Source organism: Polypterus senegalus, chromosome 12 (genome assembly GCF_016835505.1).
Source record: "Polypterus senegalus isolate Bchr_013 chromosome 12, ASM1683550v1, whole genome shotgun sequence".
Lineage (NCBI taxonomy): Eukaryota > Metazoa > Chordata > Cladistia > Polypteriformes > Polypteridae > Polypterus > Polypterus senegalus.
This window is the reverse complement of record NC_053165.1, coordinates 159058779-159075790: the sequence shown is the minus strand read 5'-3', so window position 1 is coordinate 159075790 and position 17012 is coordinate 159058779. Positions and strand designations below refer to the sequence as shown.

At 43.4% G+C, this 17012-nt stretch overlaps 1 protein-coding gene across 2 annotated transcripts in view; it reads left to right on the top strand.

The window, feature by feature from the left end:
• Positions 1-17012, top strand: part of cc2d1a (coiled-coil and C2 domain containing 1A) — a 107351-nt gene that overhangs the window by 5522 nt on the left and 84817 nt on the right. For both annotated transcript variants that reach the window (XM_039770482.1, XM_039770483.1), the window contains exons 3-4: positions 11786-11895; positions 12604-12690. In XM_039770482.1, coding sequence (XP_039626416.1) covers positions 11786-11895; positions 12604-12690 — 197 coding nt within the window. The remainder of the gene's footprint in view (positions 1-11785; positions 11896-12603; positions 12691-17012) is intronic.

The following is a 17012-nucleotide window of genomic DNA, read 5'->3' as shown; positions in this document are numbered from 1 at the left end:
TCCTTATTACAGGAAGGTTGTGGAGATCTACAAGGGTTAAGCATTCAAGTCTCCCTAGACATTGGTGGTCAGACCATTCTCTAGAGACCACTAGCGACTGCAGATTCTTATTGGCTCAGGATCATAAATAGATGTTTGGTGGAGCCGTCTCTTTTTACCTCTGGTGGCATTTTTATTTTAGTTTCCAGGTTCTTTCAGCTCTCCCATGTCTATATGGGTTTTCCTACAAAGCCCCTTGAGCATACTTGTATGTGCAGGTAGGTAGGTAGGTAGATAGACACTTTATTAATCCCAGGGAGAAATTCACATACTCCAGCAGCAGCATACTGATAATGAACAATATTCAATTAAAGAGTGAGAACAATGCAGGTATAACAGACAATAACTTTGTATAATGTTAACGTTTACCTCCCCGGGTGGAATAGAAGAGTCACATAGTGTGGGGTCTCCTCAGTCTGTCAGTGGAGCAGGATGGTGACAGCAGTCTGTCGCTGAAGCTGCTCCTCTGTCTGGAGATGATCCTGTTCAGTGGATGCAGTGGATTCTCCATGATTGACAGGAGTCTGCTCGGCGCCCGTCGCTCTGCCACAGATGTCAAACTGTCCAGCTCCGTGCCTACAATAGAGCCTGCCTTCATCACCAGTTTGTCCAGGCGTAAGGCATCCCTCTTCTTTATGCTGCCTCCCCAGCACACCAACCCGTAGAAGAGGGCGCTCACCACAACCGTCTGGTAGAACATCTGCAGCATCTTATTGCAGATGTTGAAGGACGCCAGCCTTCTAATGAAGTATAGTCGTCTCTTTCCTCTCTTACACAGAGCATCAGTATTGGCAGTCCAGTCCAGTTTATCATCCAGCTGCACTCCCAGGTATTTATAGGTCTGCACCCTCTGCACAGTCACCTCTGATGATCACGGGGTCCATGAGGGGTCTGGTCCTCCTAAAATCCACCACCAGCTCCATGGTTTTGCTGGTGATCAGTTGTAGGTGGTTTGAGTCGCACCATTTAACAAAGTCCTTGATTAGGTTCCTATACTCCTCCTCCTGCCCACTCCTGATGCAGCCCACCATAGCAGTGTCATCAGTGAACTTTTGCACGTGGCAGGACTCCGAGTTGTATTGGAAGTCTGATGTATGTTGGCTGAACAGGACCGGAGAAAGTCCAGTCCCCTGCGGCGCTCCTGTGCTGCCAACCACAATGTCAGACCTGCAGTTCCCGAGACCCACATACTGAGGTCTGTCTGTAAGATAGTCCACGATCCATGGCACCAGGTATGAATCTACTCCCATCTTTGTCAGCTTGTCCCTGAGGAGCAGAGGTTGGATGGTGTTGAAGGCGCTAGAGAAGTCCAGAAACATAATTCTTACAGCACCACTGCCTCTGTCCAAATGTAGCTTAGAGATGATGGCATCCTCCGCTCCCACCTTCTCCTGGTATGCGAACTGCAGAGGGTCGAGGGCGCGACGGACCTGTGGCCTCAGGTGATGAAGCAGCAGTAGTTGGCACCTCTAAATTGATGCAGCACCAAGGTTGGTGTAACTGGTGCTTTGTCTGACTTTTCTTTAATACCTTGCACCAGATGATGTTGGGATACGTTTCGTCTCCACTGAGCCTGAGGTGGACAAGGCGGGTGCAGATAACAGAAGAGGGAGTGAATCTCTATGTGTTTAAAGTGCAATTTCCATTTGTTTGTCAGACTCACAAAAGGGTACGTCTCACCACTAATCAAGTTTTTAATGTGTAGTTTTGATTTTGCCTCCTCAGAGGCCTGGTGGGGGCATCTCGGGGTCAGAATATGTGGTATGACATCCTTACAGCGTGATTAATCGATTGAGAAATGGCACTGCGGGTTGTGATGGTGGTGCTGTGATTAATACACATACCTTTCAAACTGAGAATCTGCGCTCAATTTACGGCCATTGTCTGACACCTTTTCTTTTTTTTTGTCATTTTAACCAATGGGGAGGTCATGTTTTCTAAAGAGGTATTTATTGTAATTTGAGGTCTCACCACCATTGCAACTTGCCCATCACTGTTTCTCTGTTAAGTTTGATGTGCATTAGTCAGATGTTTGGCATAGCGTTTTTTTGGTTTTGTTCTCGTGTGGGCAATGGAGGTGGGTCAGGATCAGAGCAAATGTTTGAAACCCCTCTGACTCAAATCTCAAAATGAATTACAGTAATCCCTCGCTATATCACGCTTCGACTTTCGCGGCTTCACTCCATCGCGGATTTTAAATGTAAGCACATCTAAATATATATCACAGATTTTTCGCTGGTTCGCGGATTTCTGCGGACAATGGGTCTTTTAATTTATGGTACATGCTTCCTCAGTTTGTTAGCCCAGTTGATTTCATACAAGGGACGCAATTGGCGGATGGCTTAGAAGCTACCCAATCAGAGCATGTATTACATATTAACTAAAACTCCTCAATGATATAAGATATGCTTCCCACGCGGTGCTTGATTGTTTGCTTGTCTCTATCTCTCTCACTCTCTCTGCCTGACGGAGGGGGTGTGAGCACTCACTGACTGACACACTGACTGACTCACTGACTACTGACTGACTCACTGACTGACTCACTGACTGACACACTGACTGACTCACTGACTCACTGACTGACACACTGACTGACTCACTGACTGACACACTGACTCACTGACTGACTGACTCACTGACTGACTCACTGACTGACTCACTGACTGACACACTGACTCACTGACCACTGACTGACTTACTGACTCACTAACCACTGACTGACTGACCGACCGACTTACTGACTCACTAACCACTGACTGACTGACTGACTGACCGACCGACTCACTCACTAACTGACTGACTCACTGACTACTGACTGACTCACTCATCACTAATTCTCCAACTTCCCGTGTAGGTAGAAGGCTGAAATTTGGCAGGCTCATTCCTTACAGCTTACTTAAAAAAGTTGGGCAGGTTTCATTTTGAAATTCTACACGTAATGGTCATAACTGGAACCTATTTTTTCGTCCATATACTATAATAGACTTCTGCTGGATGCCCGTGGGAGGCGGAGTTACGCCTCCCCCGTAATTTAGTGCCTGCCCATATAAGGCCGTCCGTCAGCGGCAATCCAATAGAAACACTGCCGCTAAATATTCACGGGTGAAGGACTGTGCTTATGCAGAGGAAGATGAGATGGTCAGGGTGGTGTTTGGCAAAAACTCAGTGAAACTGCGACAGAAACTTTAAGTGCCGGGTCTTAGCTAGCATTACATACAGCCATGGACATCGCACGAGATGGCACCAGCACAGCTGGGAAACTTCGATGCATGTACACCGAGTGGCTCACGTGAACTGACGCAGTGCACAGACAAAAAGCAACAGTTCCAAAGAGTGCTGAACAAAAACCGAATTACACAATTGAGAAGGCAGCAAAAAATATGAAGCGTGTGATACATACAAACATATTCATAAGTGCAGCTACTGTGGAAACAAAGCACACGTTGGAAAAAGTGAATGTCCTGCTAAAGGAAGACAGTTTAAAAAAAAACCCGTGCATGCAGTGTGTCAGGTCTCAGATAAAGAAGAAGACGAGCTGTTTATTGATGCAGTAAGAAACGAATCGATGAATGAAACCTGTCATCTTTACAACGATTGACAAACACGGAATGTAACTTGAACACAACACATCCTACAAATACGACCCTGATTGAAAGAAATAATGATAATCAAATCCTTGATGACAGCAACACTCAGTAACACTCACAAAACAAATACTGTATATTGACAGTCATGTAACGTTATTTTAAAATGTTTCCTTTTCTTTTTCATTACTTCTTTAACACACCACTTCTCCACTGCGAGGCGCGGGTATTCTGCTAGTCGTTTATATATGTTAAAAATAGCAGCACTGCCCCCTGCTGGTCACCACTCTTAACATCGGCCAGTTCTGATGAGGTTCCTCACACCATCACCCTCTGCTTCCCGTGTCTGAGCCAATTCTGCACCCATCTAAAAACATCACCCTGAACTCCCACTTCTTTTAGTTTGATGCCCAACCTCTCATGTGGCACCTTATTAAATGCTTTCTGAAAGTCCAGATAAATAATATCGTAAGCTCCACTTTGATCGTATCCTTTTGTTGCCTCCTCATAGAATTCCAGTTTGTTACTAAAACACAACCTCCCTCTTCTGATCCCATGCTGACTGTTCAGAATAACTTCTGTCCTTGCCAGGTGTTGCTCAATCTTATCCTTAATAATTCCTTCCATTAATTTTCCTGTGATGCACGCTAAGCTTACTGGCCTATAGTTGCTTTGATCTGCACTGTCACCCTTTTTTTATATAATGGAATAATATTTGCCATTTTCCAATCCTTCGTAATCCCCCCAGTGCACAGTGACTTCCTAAAAATATGTGTATAGTGTGTTTCCTCACGGGCGGCACGGTGGCGCAGTGGGTAGCGCTGCTGCCTCACAGTAAGGAGACCTGTGGGTTCGCTTCCCAGGTCCACCCTGCGTGGAGTTTGCATGTTCTCCCCATGTCTGCGTGGGTTTCCTCCCACAGTCCAAAGACATGCCGGTTAGGTGGACTGGCGATTCTAAATTGGCCCTAGTGTGTGCTTGGTGTGTGGGTGTGTCCTGCGGTGGGTTGGCACCCTGCCCGGGATTGGCTCCAGCAGACCCCTGTGTTCGGATTCAGCGGGTTGGAAATTGGATGGATGGATGTTTCCTCACTATACGTTTACAGCAAAGTTTGGAAAATAATACTTGGGTAAAGGTGAGAATCAGAACTAAATTTTCAAAAAAAAAAATGGTAAGAAATACTTCAGTATGATCTGTTGACAGAGAAGCAGCAACGCACATGGTGTGCTGGTTAGCATGATTGCCTTTTAACTGTGAAATTTTACCCTTTATATTAAACATTTTCTTTAATCAAGCATTTGCTGCAGTATATCTCTGTTGGGGTGCCCACATTTATGCACCTGTCTAATTTTGTTATGACACATATTTCATATTTTCTGTTAATCCACTAAACTTAATGTCACTGCTGAAATACTCCTGTGTCCATAAGGCATGTCAGATATTAAAAGGAAGTTGCTACTTTAAAAGCTCAGCCAATGAGAAACAGAAATCAGAAGAATTAAGAGGGGTTCCCAGACTTTTTCATATGACTGTAAATGTCACTCGCTCAGATGAGTGTAAAGTAAAATATGCAACAACGTCCCGGGTTGAGTATTCTGGCCAGAGTGCTTTACAGGTTAGTGTGGTTGGTGACTAAAATATGTCAGCGTGACTATGCATTTATAAGTCTGCCTGCAGTTAGTTACTATCTTTTTTTGAGTATAAAATTCTGCTTGTGCGGCTCTCAAGAACCTGGAGCACCCAACTCTTCTTCTAACAGCTGACTCTGCCACACTTTCACAAGTCACTTATATTAAGGTGGTCTTCCTTATGCAACATCATCTGAATGGTTATGGGTCCTGTCTGTCTGTTTTAGGTTGTTTTTTTTTTTATACGAAGGGGGGACCCAAAAATAACGAGATTTTTTTTTATCTGGAGGCCGTTAGTTCCGACGTCTGCTGCTAGGTGCGTGTACTGGACTGCCCTCTGCGTCATTTGGCCAAGCGCCGTCCCTGAGGAAAGGTCTGCAAGGTCCGTGTCATTTTTTTCTTTTTTTTTTCTTGAGCCTCTGTCACTGTCTTCGTCGATTTTAGTGATGGCACACTTGAAAGAAAGACGTGTTCGCATCAAGTTCTGTTTCCTTTTGTGCAAAATGGCTTCAGAAGCTGTCACAATGCTTCGAGAGGCTTTCAAAGAAGAACATTTGAGCCGGGCGAGGGTTTTTACCTTAAAGTGCTCAAGCGATTGGCGTGATGCAGTGTGGAGAAAACGACCCGGATTGCTGCGATCAGGCGAGTGCCTTCTATATCACGACAACACTCCCGGCCACACAGCATTGAGTGTGCGACAGTTTGTCACAAGAAACGGGGTGACAGCGTTCCCCCCCCCCACCCCCACTCCCCGGACCTTGCGTTTTTCCAAGAATGAAGAGGGACTTTTAAAGGAAAGCGTTTTCAGGATGTAGAGAAGGTCAAGAAGCAAACACCGGAGGCACTGAAGGCTATCACTGTGCAAGAATTTCAGAACCATTTTGAACGATGGAAAAAGTGGTGGGACAAGTGTATGGTGTCTCAGGGAGAGGATTTTGAGGGCGATTAAGTTTTGGAAATGTTCAAAGAAATACACGATTTAAAAAAAAAAAATAATTCTCGTTATTTTTGGGTCGGGTGGCGCAGTGGTTCACTTCCTGTGTCCTCCATGCGTGGAGTTTGCATGTTCTCCCTGTGCCTGCGTGGGTTTCCTCTTACAGTCCAAAGATGTGCAGGTTAGGTGCATTGGCAGTCCTAAATTGTCCCTGGTGTGTACTTGGTGTATGTGTGTGCCCTGCGGTGGGCTGGCACCCTGCCCGGGATTTGTTCCTGCCTTTATTTATTTATTTATTTATTTATTATTCTTTAGTTCCTTTATTTCGCCTTATACAATTTCATGTACTGTATTAGGAATTTGTTAGTTTTCACATACCCCTGGAGCAATTACAGGTTAAGGGTCTTGCTCAAGGGCCCAGCAGAGTAGGATCTCTTTTGGCAGTGATGGGGATTCGAATCGGCAACCTTCAGGATACCAGCGCAGATCTTTAGCCTCAGAGCCACCACTCTTGCGCCCTGTGCTGTCTGGGATTGGCTCCAGCAGACCCCCGTGACCCTGTGTTGGGATAGAGTGGGTTGGAAAATGACTAACTGACTATTTTTTGCCCCCTCGTATACTCTCCTTATATAAGGTCTGAACCTTAACTGTTGTGTCTTCTGTGTATCTTGTACAGAAAAAGACGGCTGCCTTGGGGTGCTCCAGCAGAGCAAGAGAGCTCAACAGACCAGCAGCCATTCAGTCCAACTCTTTTGTTCTGTTAGGCTGGCCAGCCGTTCACAGGAGAGTCCAAATGTGATTTGGCAGTCAACTTCTTAAGTAACGTGTGAGGCTGGGTGGCAGTCTGCCTTGGGTTAAATGTCCTTCCAAGTTCTTATACAGCTGCAACATCTTTCACCTTTCACTCCTTCTTCCCATTTCATAAACTGCTATTAGTCCAGAGAGGCTGATTTTTATGTAGCACTTCACTCTTAAATGATTTCTCAAAGGAGTTTAGGAGAAGAGAAGTTAAAGCAACGGGTCAAAAGACATTAAAGGGCTTATACTAGTGAAGGTTTGGCTCTAGTGATGATTTTTCTTTGTTTCCAAAGTTTCTGTCCCTGTTGTTAGTACGGGGATCATGCCGAATTATTAATTGGCAGATCTATTGCAGAGAGCCACTGCCGAGTCACAGTGCCATACATACTGTATACGGGGAACATTCACACACACACATACACTTCACTGAAAGAAAAAAGACTGAACTCTCAGCTACAATGTCCAGGAGCAAGGAGGACATCGAGTAAGCTGTGAAGTGTTTGTGAAGTGGAGCTCTGTATTTTAATCCATTATTGTTTATCATAAGATCGGAAGGTTGCCGGTTTGAATCCCATAAATGCCAGAAGGGATTCCACTCTTTTGGGTCCCTCAGCAAGGCCCTTCACTCTTTCAGGGCTGATGTGGACTTTTGTCAAAAGGAGGAGTTGACGATGGTAATCAACTGTAAACTGTGTCAAAACCAACCGTTCTGTTTTAGCTGGACTCTCGTTGCTAGAAGTAGATTCATTGCTTTGACCGAGATTCCCTGCGCTGTCGTGAGTAGCAAGGCGCACAACGGCAAAAATGGCACTGACATCTGGCGAGAGATCAAAGCGAATGCGTAAAGCAAAATACTCTGTGGATGACGCTTTGCGTATTATCTCTGAACGGGACTATGACTTGTCGGACTCAGTTTTTGATACAAGTGATCGAAAACGAATGTGAGGTTCCAGCTTCAGCTAATCGTGGTACTGACCGTGTTCGCCAGGGAGGACTGCCACTTAACAATGATAAGATGTAGAAACCAGATTATAATGCACTGTGACCGTGACCGCTGCGCTGTCCCAGCCATGCGAAGACAGCCTGGCAGCAAGCCTGCCGCACATTCTTGGCAAACTGGCAGCCACAGTATGCAGCAACAGACGTTTAATGTTGGTTTCTGAGTGAAACCATTGTATTTTTGGAAAATATATTCATCCCTCAAAGAGTTAACCTTCCATTGCTCTGTCCTGGGTATGACGTTAATCGGTATCCAGGTCCTCCAACTTGCAGAGAAAACTTGGGGGTTGGAGGCAGGATTGGCACTTCAGCCATCCATCCATCCATCCAGTTTCTAACCCGCTGAATCCGAATACAGGGTCACGGGGGTCTGCTGAACCAATCCTGGGCAGGGTGCCAACCCACCGCTGGACACACACAAACACACCCAGCACTCCAACCACTTAAAAAAAAAACAAAACAAAACCCACCCTGTTCCGCTCCGTTCAAACTAGTGTGGTGCTGAGGTGCCACCCATTGCACAGCTGCGCTTGGGTCCTAATTTGAGATGCTAATTTGGGATCCTTGGGTGGTTCGTCATGTGGTGGGTCCAGCAATGCGCTGTATCAGTGCCAGTTCCCCCCTCCATCACTTGTTGGTCATGGCACCAGACAGCGGCAACATGTTGCATGGTGGTTGGACATACAAGTGACAATACTATTACTACTGCTGCCACTAAATGGACCCCTTGTGAGTGTAGAGGGGGCACTGTGATGGCCTGTCAATCTGTCCAGGGTCAGTTCCTGCCTTGTGCCCGATGTTTTATGCTCCCCAGGCGATTGTGAAGTAGATAAAGTGTTTTTATGTATTGATAAAAGTCATGAGAGAACTCTGTTTCTTGGTGCAAAGAGAATTGCCACCATAGTAGAGGGCTACACTAGAAGCTCTCTTATGAAGTTGACCAATGACTTTACAAAGATTTGTGCTAATGTTGTATTTGTTTTTGTTTGCCCATAAAGCCCCATGCCATGCAATGTCAACAGACTTCTTGAGGTACAGATGTTTTTAGATTCCGTTGGCGCTGCGGATTTTTTCTATATAGGATGTGCAGATCCTTGTCCATGGAACTTCTTCTGATTTTGGAAGCCAGCTTGGTCTTTGGCAAGAATCGTCTCCAAATCTTAGTCTGTTGAAGTGGATGTTCAACATAACTTTGCTAGGATGGCTAATGTGGCTGATTTGGAAGAATATTGGCAACTAGCAGTAGAATTAGCTATCAGATCTCACCCTGAGTTACAAAAGAATACTAAGACTGTTGACTCTTTTAGGGTGGCGAATCACAGCTGAAGTACAGTACAGTCGACCCTTGATATGCGACCGGCCTGACATTCGAACAACTTGGTTTACGACCAAAATGTTTGTTTTGAATTACGACCAACGTCTTGCGTTACGACCCGAATGCGGTCACGTGTATCCGCTTGTGCGATTGTAAACAAACAGCCGAGAGCGTTCGTAAGCGTCAGTCGGAGCTCAGATACTGTACATGTGTTTGTGGACGTAGTTTCGGTCAGGGCAGTGATTTATATAATTTATTTTGATAATTGCTAAGGAAGGTAGAGAAGGTAACAAAGGTAAAGAAAGCGATCACAATCGAAACGAAGAAGGAAATTGTGCGGAAATATGAGAGTGGCGTCTCGCTAATATGTACGGCATGTCGAAATCCACCATCTCAACAATTTTACAAAGAAAAGATTTGTATAAGGAAGCTCCTTCCAAACAATAACCACCTTCCGTTTCATTCTCCTCCTCCTCCTCCTCCCTTCCTGCAAGCCAAAGATGTCAAAATTAAATGGCGAGCACAGTATGAAATTATTTCTGGCAGGCTAGGCACTTTTTATAACTTTTTGGTTAGTACATTAGAAAAATTATTGGTTTTTGGTAAATTCTGCCCATTATACAACCCTTTTTTATTATGAAAAGGTTAAGTAAGTGTTGCTGTGGGAGGTTCGGAATGCTTTGAGTATTTCCATTATTTCTTATGGGAAAAATAGTCTTGAGTTACAACCAACCCTCGCGAACAAATTGAGTTCGTAAGTCAAGGGTCCACTGTATTTATTTATTTAAAGAGCTTCTGTAGAAAGCCAAACTCAATCGAAGAGAGACGAATAAACATTTGATCTGTCTGTCTGTCTGACTGACTCCCTCTCTGTCTGCTTGGCTTATGTTTGCCACGATTGCCAACCATCATTTTCAGGCTGATCTATATTATGCCCAAGTAGTCTGTCTGGATGGACACCATTGTCTTCCTGACCTTACACAATTTGTTTTGCTCTCTATTCATTGCAGTTTTTATAGTGCCTTTAAATCTTTTATCAATTTCTTCCCCTTTGAGGTACAGTACGTCAGTATTTTCCGTGAATCAAACATTGGCGATGATTACACGTATTTCCCGCTGTTCCAAGATGGTTCTCCAGTGCAGCAGTCACGATCCTTTCTAAGAATATGTTGAGAAAAGTCAAGCAAAATGACACCTATTATTGGCTAACTAAAAAGATTACAATATGCAAGCTTTCGAGGCAACTCAGGCCCCTTCTTCAGGCAAGATGTAATGTTAGGGTTAGGGTTAGGGTTTGATTACATCTCGCCTGAAGAAGGGGCCTGAGTTGCCTCGAAAGCTTGCATATTGTAATCTTTTTAGTTAGCCAATAATAGGTGTCATTCTGCTTGACTTCTCACTACATTCATAATGGCTAACACGGTACAACACCCTAGTAATAAGAATATGTTGAAGAGGGAAGGAAGGGGTGTGTAGCCCTGTCGGAGTCCACACATTCTCCCAAGCCACCTTTGTAGAGGGCTACACTAGAAGCTCCATTATGAAGTTGTGCAATGGCTTTACTAAGATTCGTGCTAATGTCGTATTTCTTTTTGTTTGCCCATAAAGCCCCATGCCATGCAGTGTCAACAGACTTCTTGAGGTACAGATGTTTTTAGATTCCGTTGGTGCTGCGGATTTTTTCTATATAGGATGTGCAGATCCTGTTCCATGGAGCTGCTTCTGATTTTGGAAGCCAGCTTGGTCTTTGGCAAGAATCGTGTCCGAGTCTCAGTCTGTTGAGGTGGATGTTCAACATAACTTTGCTAGGATGGCTAATGTGGCTGATTTGGAAGAATGTTGACAACTAACTCGCAGTAAAATTAGCTATACAATCTCATCCTGAGTTACAAAAGAATAGATAATAAGACTCTTTTAGGGTTTGGATCAGAGCTGAAGTAGCTAGCCGTCATTTATTCAATCGCAACACTTCAGAATTGGGTTAACCTGACATGTAGACGGTTGTCTTTTCAATTGCATGCCACTGATCCTCTTAAGAAGTTGTATAAACAGTTTAAACACAGCAGATTTGTATCATCAGCATGAAATGGTGCTTAAAATTGTTGCTCTTTTTGGCTGTTGCCGTTTTATTGGAATCAGTTGATTTAATTTATTGAAATATGAGAAGCATTGTTTTTTTTTTTAATAGTGTCGAAAATCACACCATTGTTATTCTTTCTCTACATTAAAAGCCTGAGTTTAGTCAAAATGGCTTGAGTCCTGGAGTAGTTTTTAATGCTGACATGTTTTTACTTGAACATTTTTCGGTGAGCGCTCCTACTTTTACTTGAGTTTTGTGTATTGATGTATTTCTGAGTACTGGTTTAGACAACCCTACCCACCTCTGAATAGGAGTCGCATCTTTCTGATGTGTGGTGTGATGTGTAGGAATAAACTGAACGTCATCTCTTGTGAACTGATCTGTGATGAATGTTCCTTCTCCTCTTAGCTCCCTTGCCAATGGAACATATTGAAAGAATGGCAGCACTGTGCATGAAGGATCTGGATGATGAAGAGGAGGATGATGATGAAGACCTGGAGAATGATGAAGACCTTATGGTACTTGTCTTTGCTGAAGCCTTATGCTATGTTTGAATTCCTTGCCCTGGAGAACACTAAATGTCCAATTATCTGGGCTAAATTACATTCTTGCTTTGGGCACCGGTCTCCATAATTTATAGGAGCAGTGAATACTTTAAACTTACAAATTGGCTTATCACTTTACCAATATGTGTCATGCTCCTTCGTGACATGTTGCCTACACAGCTAAAACAAATCAGTTTATTTACAGAATAATGAGGGGCAAAGAGAAAATATCAGGAAGGAGAACACAACAGGGGGAAACAAAATGGCTGTAGTGTTATGCATGCCAAGTATATGTATCCTGTTTGTCTCAAACCTTTCAGAATAGTCTCCATTCCAAGCTGTTTTCCTGCTTCCAGATTGACCCTCCTGGCTCTCTGTTGGTGGGCTTTAATTCCCTGCCTATCGACTGATGAAGAGCACCATTGGTAGTCCGTTCCAAAGTCAGATTTTGCTTTAAGTCCTCCTTATCGTATTCGATCTGCTGACCCAGCAGACGTCCTCTTAACTGGCTGCCCTTCTCATACACGTGTAGAGCCCACAGAGCTCTCTTCCTATGAGTGTCACATCAGCCCAAACATGACCACTCCTGTCCTAACGTCCGGGCATTTCTTTATTTTTTGTCAAGTGACTTCCAAAATGCAATTCAGAACAATAATGAGAATTCATGTTTTGTTTTTTGAGGCTGAGCTAAATGACGTCTTGGATGATGTTGATGATAAAGCGCCATCCCCTCCAAAGCCATCTCCAGCTTGTGAAAGAAGACCACAGGTTTGATATCTATGTTTAAGTATACCTGTGCTGGATATGGAAGTTGAGTTATATAGGGTGTCCCAAAAAGAATATCGGAGTTTTTAAAGAGCTGTAGCTTGGCACCCATTCATCGGAGACTGCAGAGCAACCTAGTGGCATCTTGAGGAATTAATCAAGTTTCATTTCGTATATAAAACAGAGTTTCAAAGAGCTATCTTCATTGAATTATACACGCATATACAAAAACTGTTATATTCACGTGTTTCCCGTGCAAAAAACGTTAGTCTTGGGGGAGTCTCGTTCATGTTCGATAACTGCATGAGGGTTTTCTTCACCCCAAATTCGTACATTATGATGATTTGCCTTCCCACTAATGTGAAACATGGCCTCATCACTGAAGATATAATCAAGGAGCAAAAATCTTCATTGGTCTCCATATTTTGCTGGATGAAAGTTGAAAACTCAAATCGACGCGTCTTATCCCGTCGTCTAAGGGCCTGAATCAACTGCAGACGATGCAGTTTCATAACCAACCGGTGTCGGAGAATTCTCCAATCGCTTGACTTTGGTATCTGTAACTCATGACTTGCGCGTCGAACTGATTTTGATGGGCTTGGAGTGAACGCAGTTTGCGATGCTTTTACCTTTTCAGATACACCCAGTATCCCGAAATTGCTGGTACCAAAGACGGATGTTATTGTCATTTGGTGGGTCAGTCCCATATTTTTGAAGAAATGCCTGCTGCACAGTAACTACCGATTGAGTTTTGGCGAATTCGGCAAACTCAAAAAGCTTTTTGTTCTGGCACAGCCATAACTGCAAACGTAACTAATCGAAACAACATACTGTTAGCTTTTTGATGAGCACTAGCACCATCTACCAGCAACGAAATGAAACTAGATTAATTCCTCAAGATGCCACTAGGTTGCTCTGCAGTCTCCGATGAATGGGCGCCAAGCTACAGCTCATTAAAACTCTGATATTCTTTTTGGGACACGCTGTAGTATAAAAACTGTTCAAATACTGAAGTCTAGTGTTATGAGAAGTTATCATGTTTGGTGTAAAAAAAAAAACCCAATAATAATTCATGTGGTATTGTATTTCAAAGTTAAAATTGTTAGCAATACGGTAATGTAAAGCTTCATGCTTTCAAAAACGGTCACCCACATCCTTATTTTGTTCAGACAGAAATCTAATATAATACTTGTTCTATTTTTCTGTTCAGTTTGCATTACTCATTAACAGCGAAATTTTGTTGATAGAAAGCTTTATGTCTACACTTTCTCCATACTGTGCCCAAAGTCTTATATCGGCACCAGGAACACCCTCGGACCACAAAAAACAAATCGCTGCACGTTGCTCTTCTTTCGTGCAAATCACAAGTGGTACAGCCATTATTTCTCGCACCGCAGTTACAAAAATGATCTGACATAACACAGCAGTGACTGGGGAGACGGACCTCGTATGGAAAGCGCAGATAAGACAGTGCCGTCAACAGAAGTTTTAATATAACCTGAGTGTGGATCATTTTTGACTCTCCCCCTCGTATTTCCAATGCATTTTCTGGCATGTGATGTCTACAGACTCAAAAGAATACATTTTTAGGCCCATAATCCTTTGTGCTGACCAAATGACATGCTGCAGTTTAGGTTTTGAGTGAGCAGATGCCCTGCCGTGACAGACCGTCAAGAAGGCAGTAAGTGTGCTTTGAATAACAGCTTGATAAAAGTGAGCCAGCACTGGCTGGGATTGGTTCAATTTTCAAAGCTTTGGATGAGAGAAGTTGTGTTTCATTCCAATTCAGACATGTGAGTGGTAATGGAGACCAGCACAGATTTCAGAAACATGCAATATATTTTAATAGCTTATATTGCATTTCTGTTATATTTTACAGATATATATATTTTTATATTTTACTTTCTTTTATATTATACAGTATCCTATTACTTTGCTTATACCAGACTTTTCTTGAAATGATGACACAGCCAACTTTATTTTTAATGCAGTAAGCCAAATGCAGTTCTATCCTAAGAGCTTCATTTCACAGTCATAGCCAGGGCCTCCTTCGTTGCCAAATAGGATTATTTAATAAGTTTTATTAAGATCATTTAAATGACATTTTTCATGTCAAAAATATTTCTTCACATGCATGGTATATATGCGTTTGCTATCCAAAATTGTGCTCAAACGTTAAGCGTTTTATATGATTTTTTTTTTTAATAAAGATTCAGAGCCTGTCCTGACGTTTTGTTATGCAACCTGAAAACAAAGGCCAAAAACTTACCGAATATGTTCAGTTTTTTTTTAAGCCAAGAGAGTTGATCTGCATCTTGAAATTACATACAAATTGCCAAACAGCTGATACGTGTCATTTTTGAACATAAATAAAAAAAACACCACTATTATCTGATTCAGCCATTTTATGTGCTCCTGCTCTGCCTCACTGCTTGTCTATTTCTGCGACAACCTTTCACCCCCAGACATGTGGCTTCCCCCGTAAAGACAAAATTGACACAAAATAATTCCTGCCACCTGCTTGATATTTTGTTGATTTACTTCCGTATTTATGTGAGAAACAAAGGCCACTGCTATCACTCAAGCGAATAGAAATGCATTCTTACCTCAGGAAAAATTTACCAGAAATATGTGATAAAAAAAACGATTATTTCCAGATCCCTTTTTGTTGTCACAAGTGTGGTAGAAACACAAAAGGCATGTTTTCTTAAATTAAAACTTTTGCTGTTTTTTCAATAAAATTAAAAAAAAAAAAAAAACTTTCACCGTTTCAAGTTGGGAGTATTGGATACGTTTTTCAGTTTTGTGTTCCAGTCATGCCCCCATGCCCCCTGGCTTCCTTTATGAAGCACTAGAGCAGGCAGGGTAAGTCGGTCATTTTCTAACCTGCTCTGTCCTGAACAGAGTCACAGGTGGGGTGCTGGAGCCTATCCCACCTAGCATAGGGTGCAAGGCAGGAAAAAACCTTGGGCTAGGGTGCCAGTCCATCGCCACACACACCAACCACCCACTAGGGCCAATCCACTTAACCTACATTTCTTTGGACTGTGGGAGGAAACCCACACAGACGGAAAGAACATGAAAACTCCACGCAGGTAGGACCCTGGTCTCCTTACTATGAGGCAGCAGCGCTCTCACTGCTCCACCATGCCACACAGGACAGGGTAAGTATACTTTAAAAATGTATGGAAAATGCTTAACTGTAGAACACACTTTCATGTGCCAAAAGCATACGTACAGTATCTCACAAAAGTGAGTACACCCCTCACATTTCTGTAAATATTTTATTCTGTCTTTTCATGGGACAACACTGAAGATATGACACTTTGATATGATGTAAAGTAGTCCGTGTACAGCTTGTATAACAGTGTAAATTTGCTGTCCCCTCCAAATAACTCAACAAACAGCCATTAATGTCTAAACCGCTGGCAACAAAAGTGAGTCCACCCCTAAGTGACAAAATGTCCAAATTGTGCCCAATTAGCCATTTTCCCTCCCCGGTTTCATGTGACTCGTTCGTGTTACAAGGTCTCAGGTGTGTTAAATTTGGTGTTCTCACTCTCACACTCTCTAACTCTGGTCACTGGAAGTTCAACATGGCACCTCATGGCAAAGAACTCTCTGAGGATCTAAAAAAAAAGAATTGTTGCTCTACATAAAGATGGCCGAGGCTATAAGAGGATCGCCAGTACCCTGAAACTGAGCTGCAGCACGGTGGCCAACACCATACAGCGACAGGTTTAACAGGACGGGCTCCACTCAGAACAGGCCTCGCCATGGTCGACCAAAGAAGTTGAGTGCCACGTGCTCAGCGTCATATCCAGAGGTTGTCTGTTGAAAATAGACGTATGAGAGCTGCCAGCATTGCTGCAGAGGTTGAAGGGGTCGGGGCGTCAGCCTGTTAATGCTCAGACCATATGCCCGCCGCACACGGCATCAAATTGGTCTGAGTGGCTGTCGTCCCAGAAGGAAGCCTCTTCTAAAGATGATGCACATGAAAGCCTGCAAACAGTTTGCTGAAGACAAGCAGACTAAGGACATGGATTACTGGAACTGATGAGACCAACATAAACTTATTAGGTTCAGATGGCGTCGAGCGTGTGTGGTGGCATCCAGGTGAGGAGTACAAAGACAAGTGTGTCTCACCTACAGTCAAGCGTGGTGGTGGAAGTGTCATGGTTTGGGGTGGCATGAGTGCTTCTGGTACTGGGGAGCTACAGTTCATTGAGGGAACCATGAATGTCAACATGTACTGTGGCATACTGAAGCAGAGCCTTCGGAAACTGGGCCGCAGGGCAGTATGCCAGCATGATAACGACCCCAAA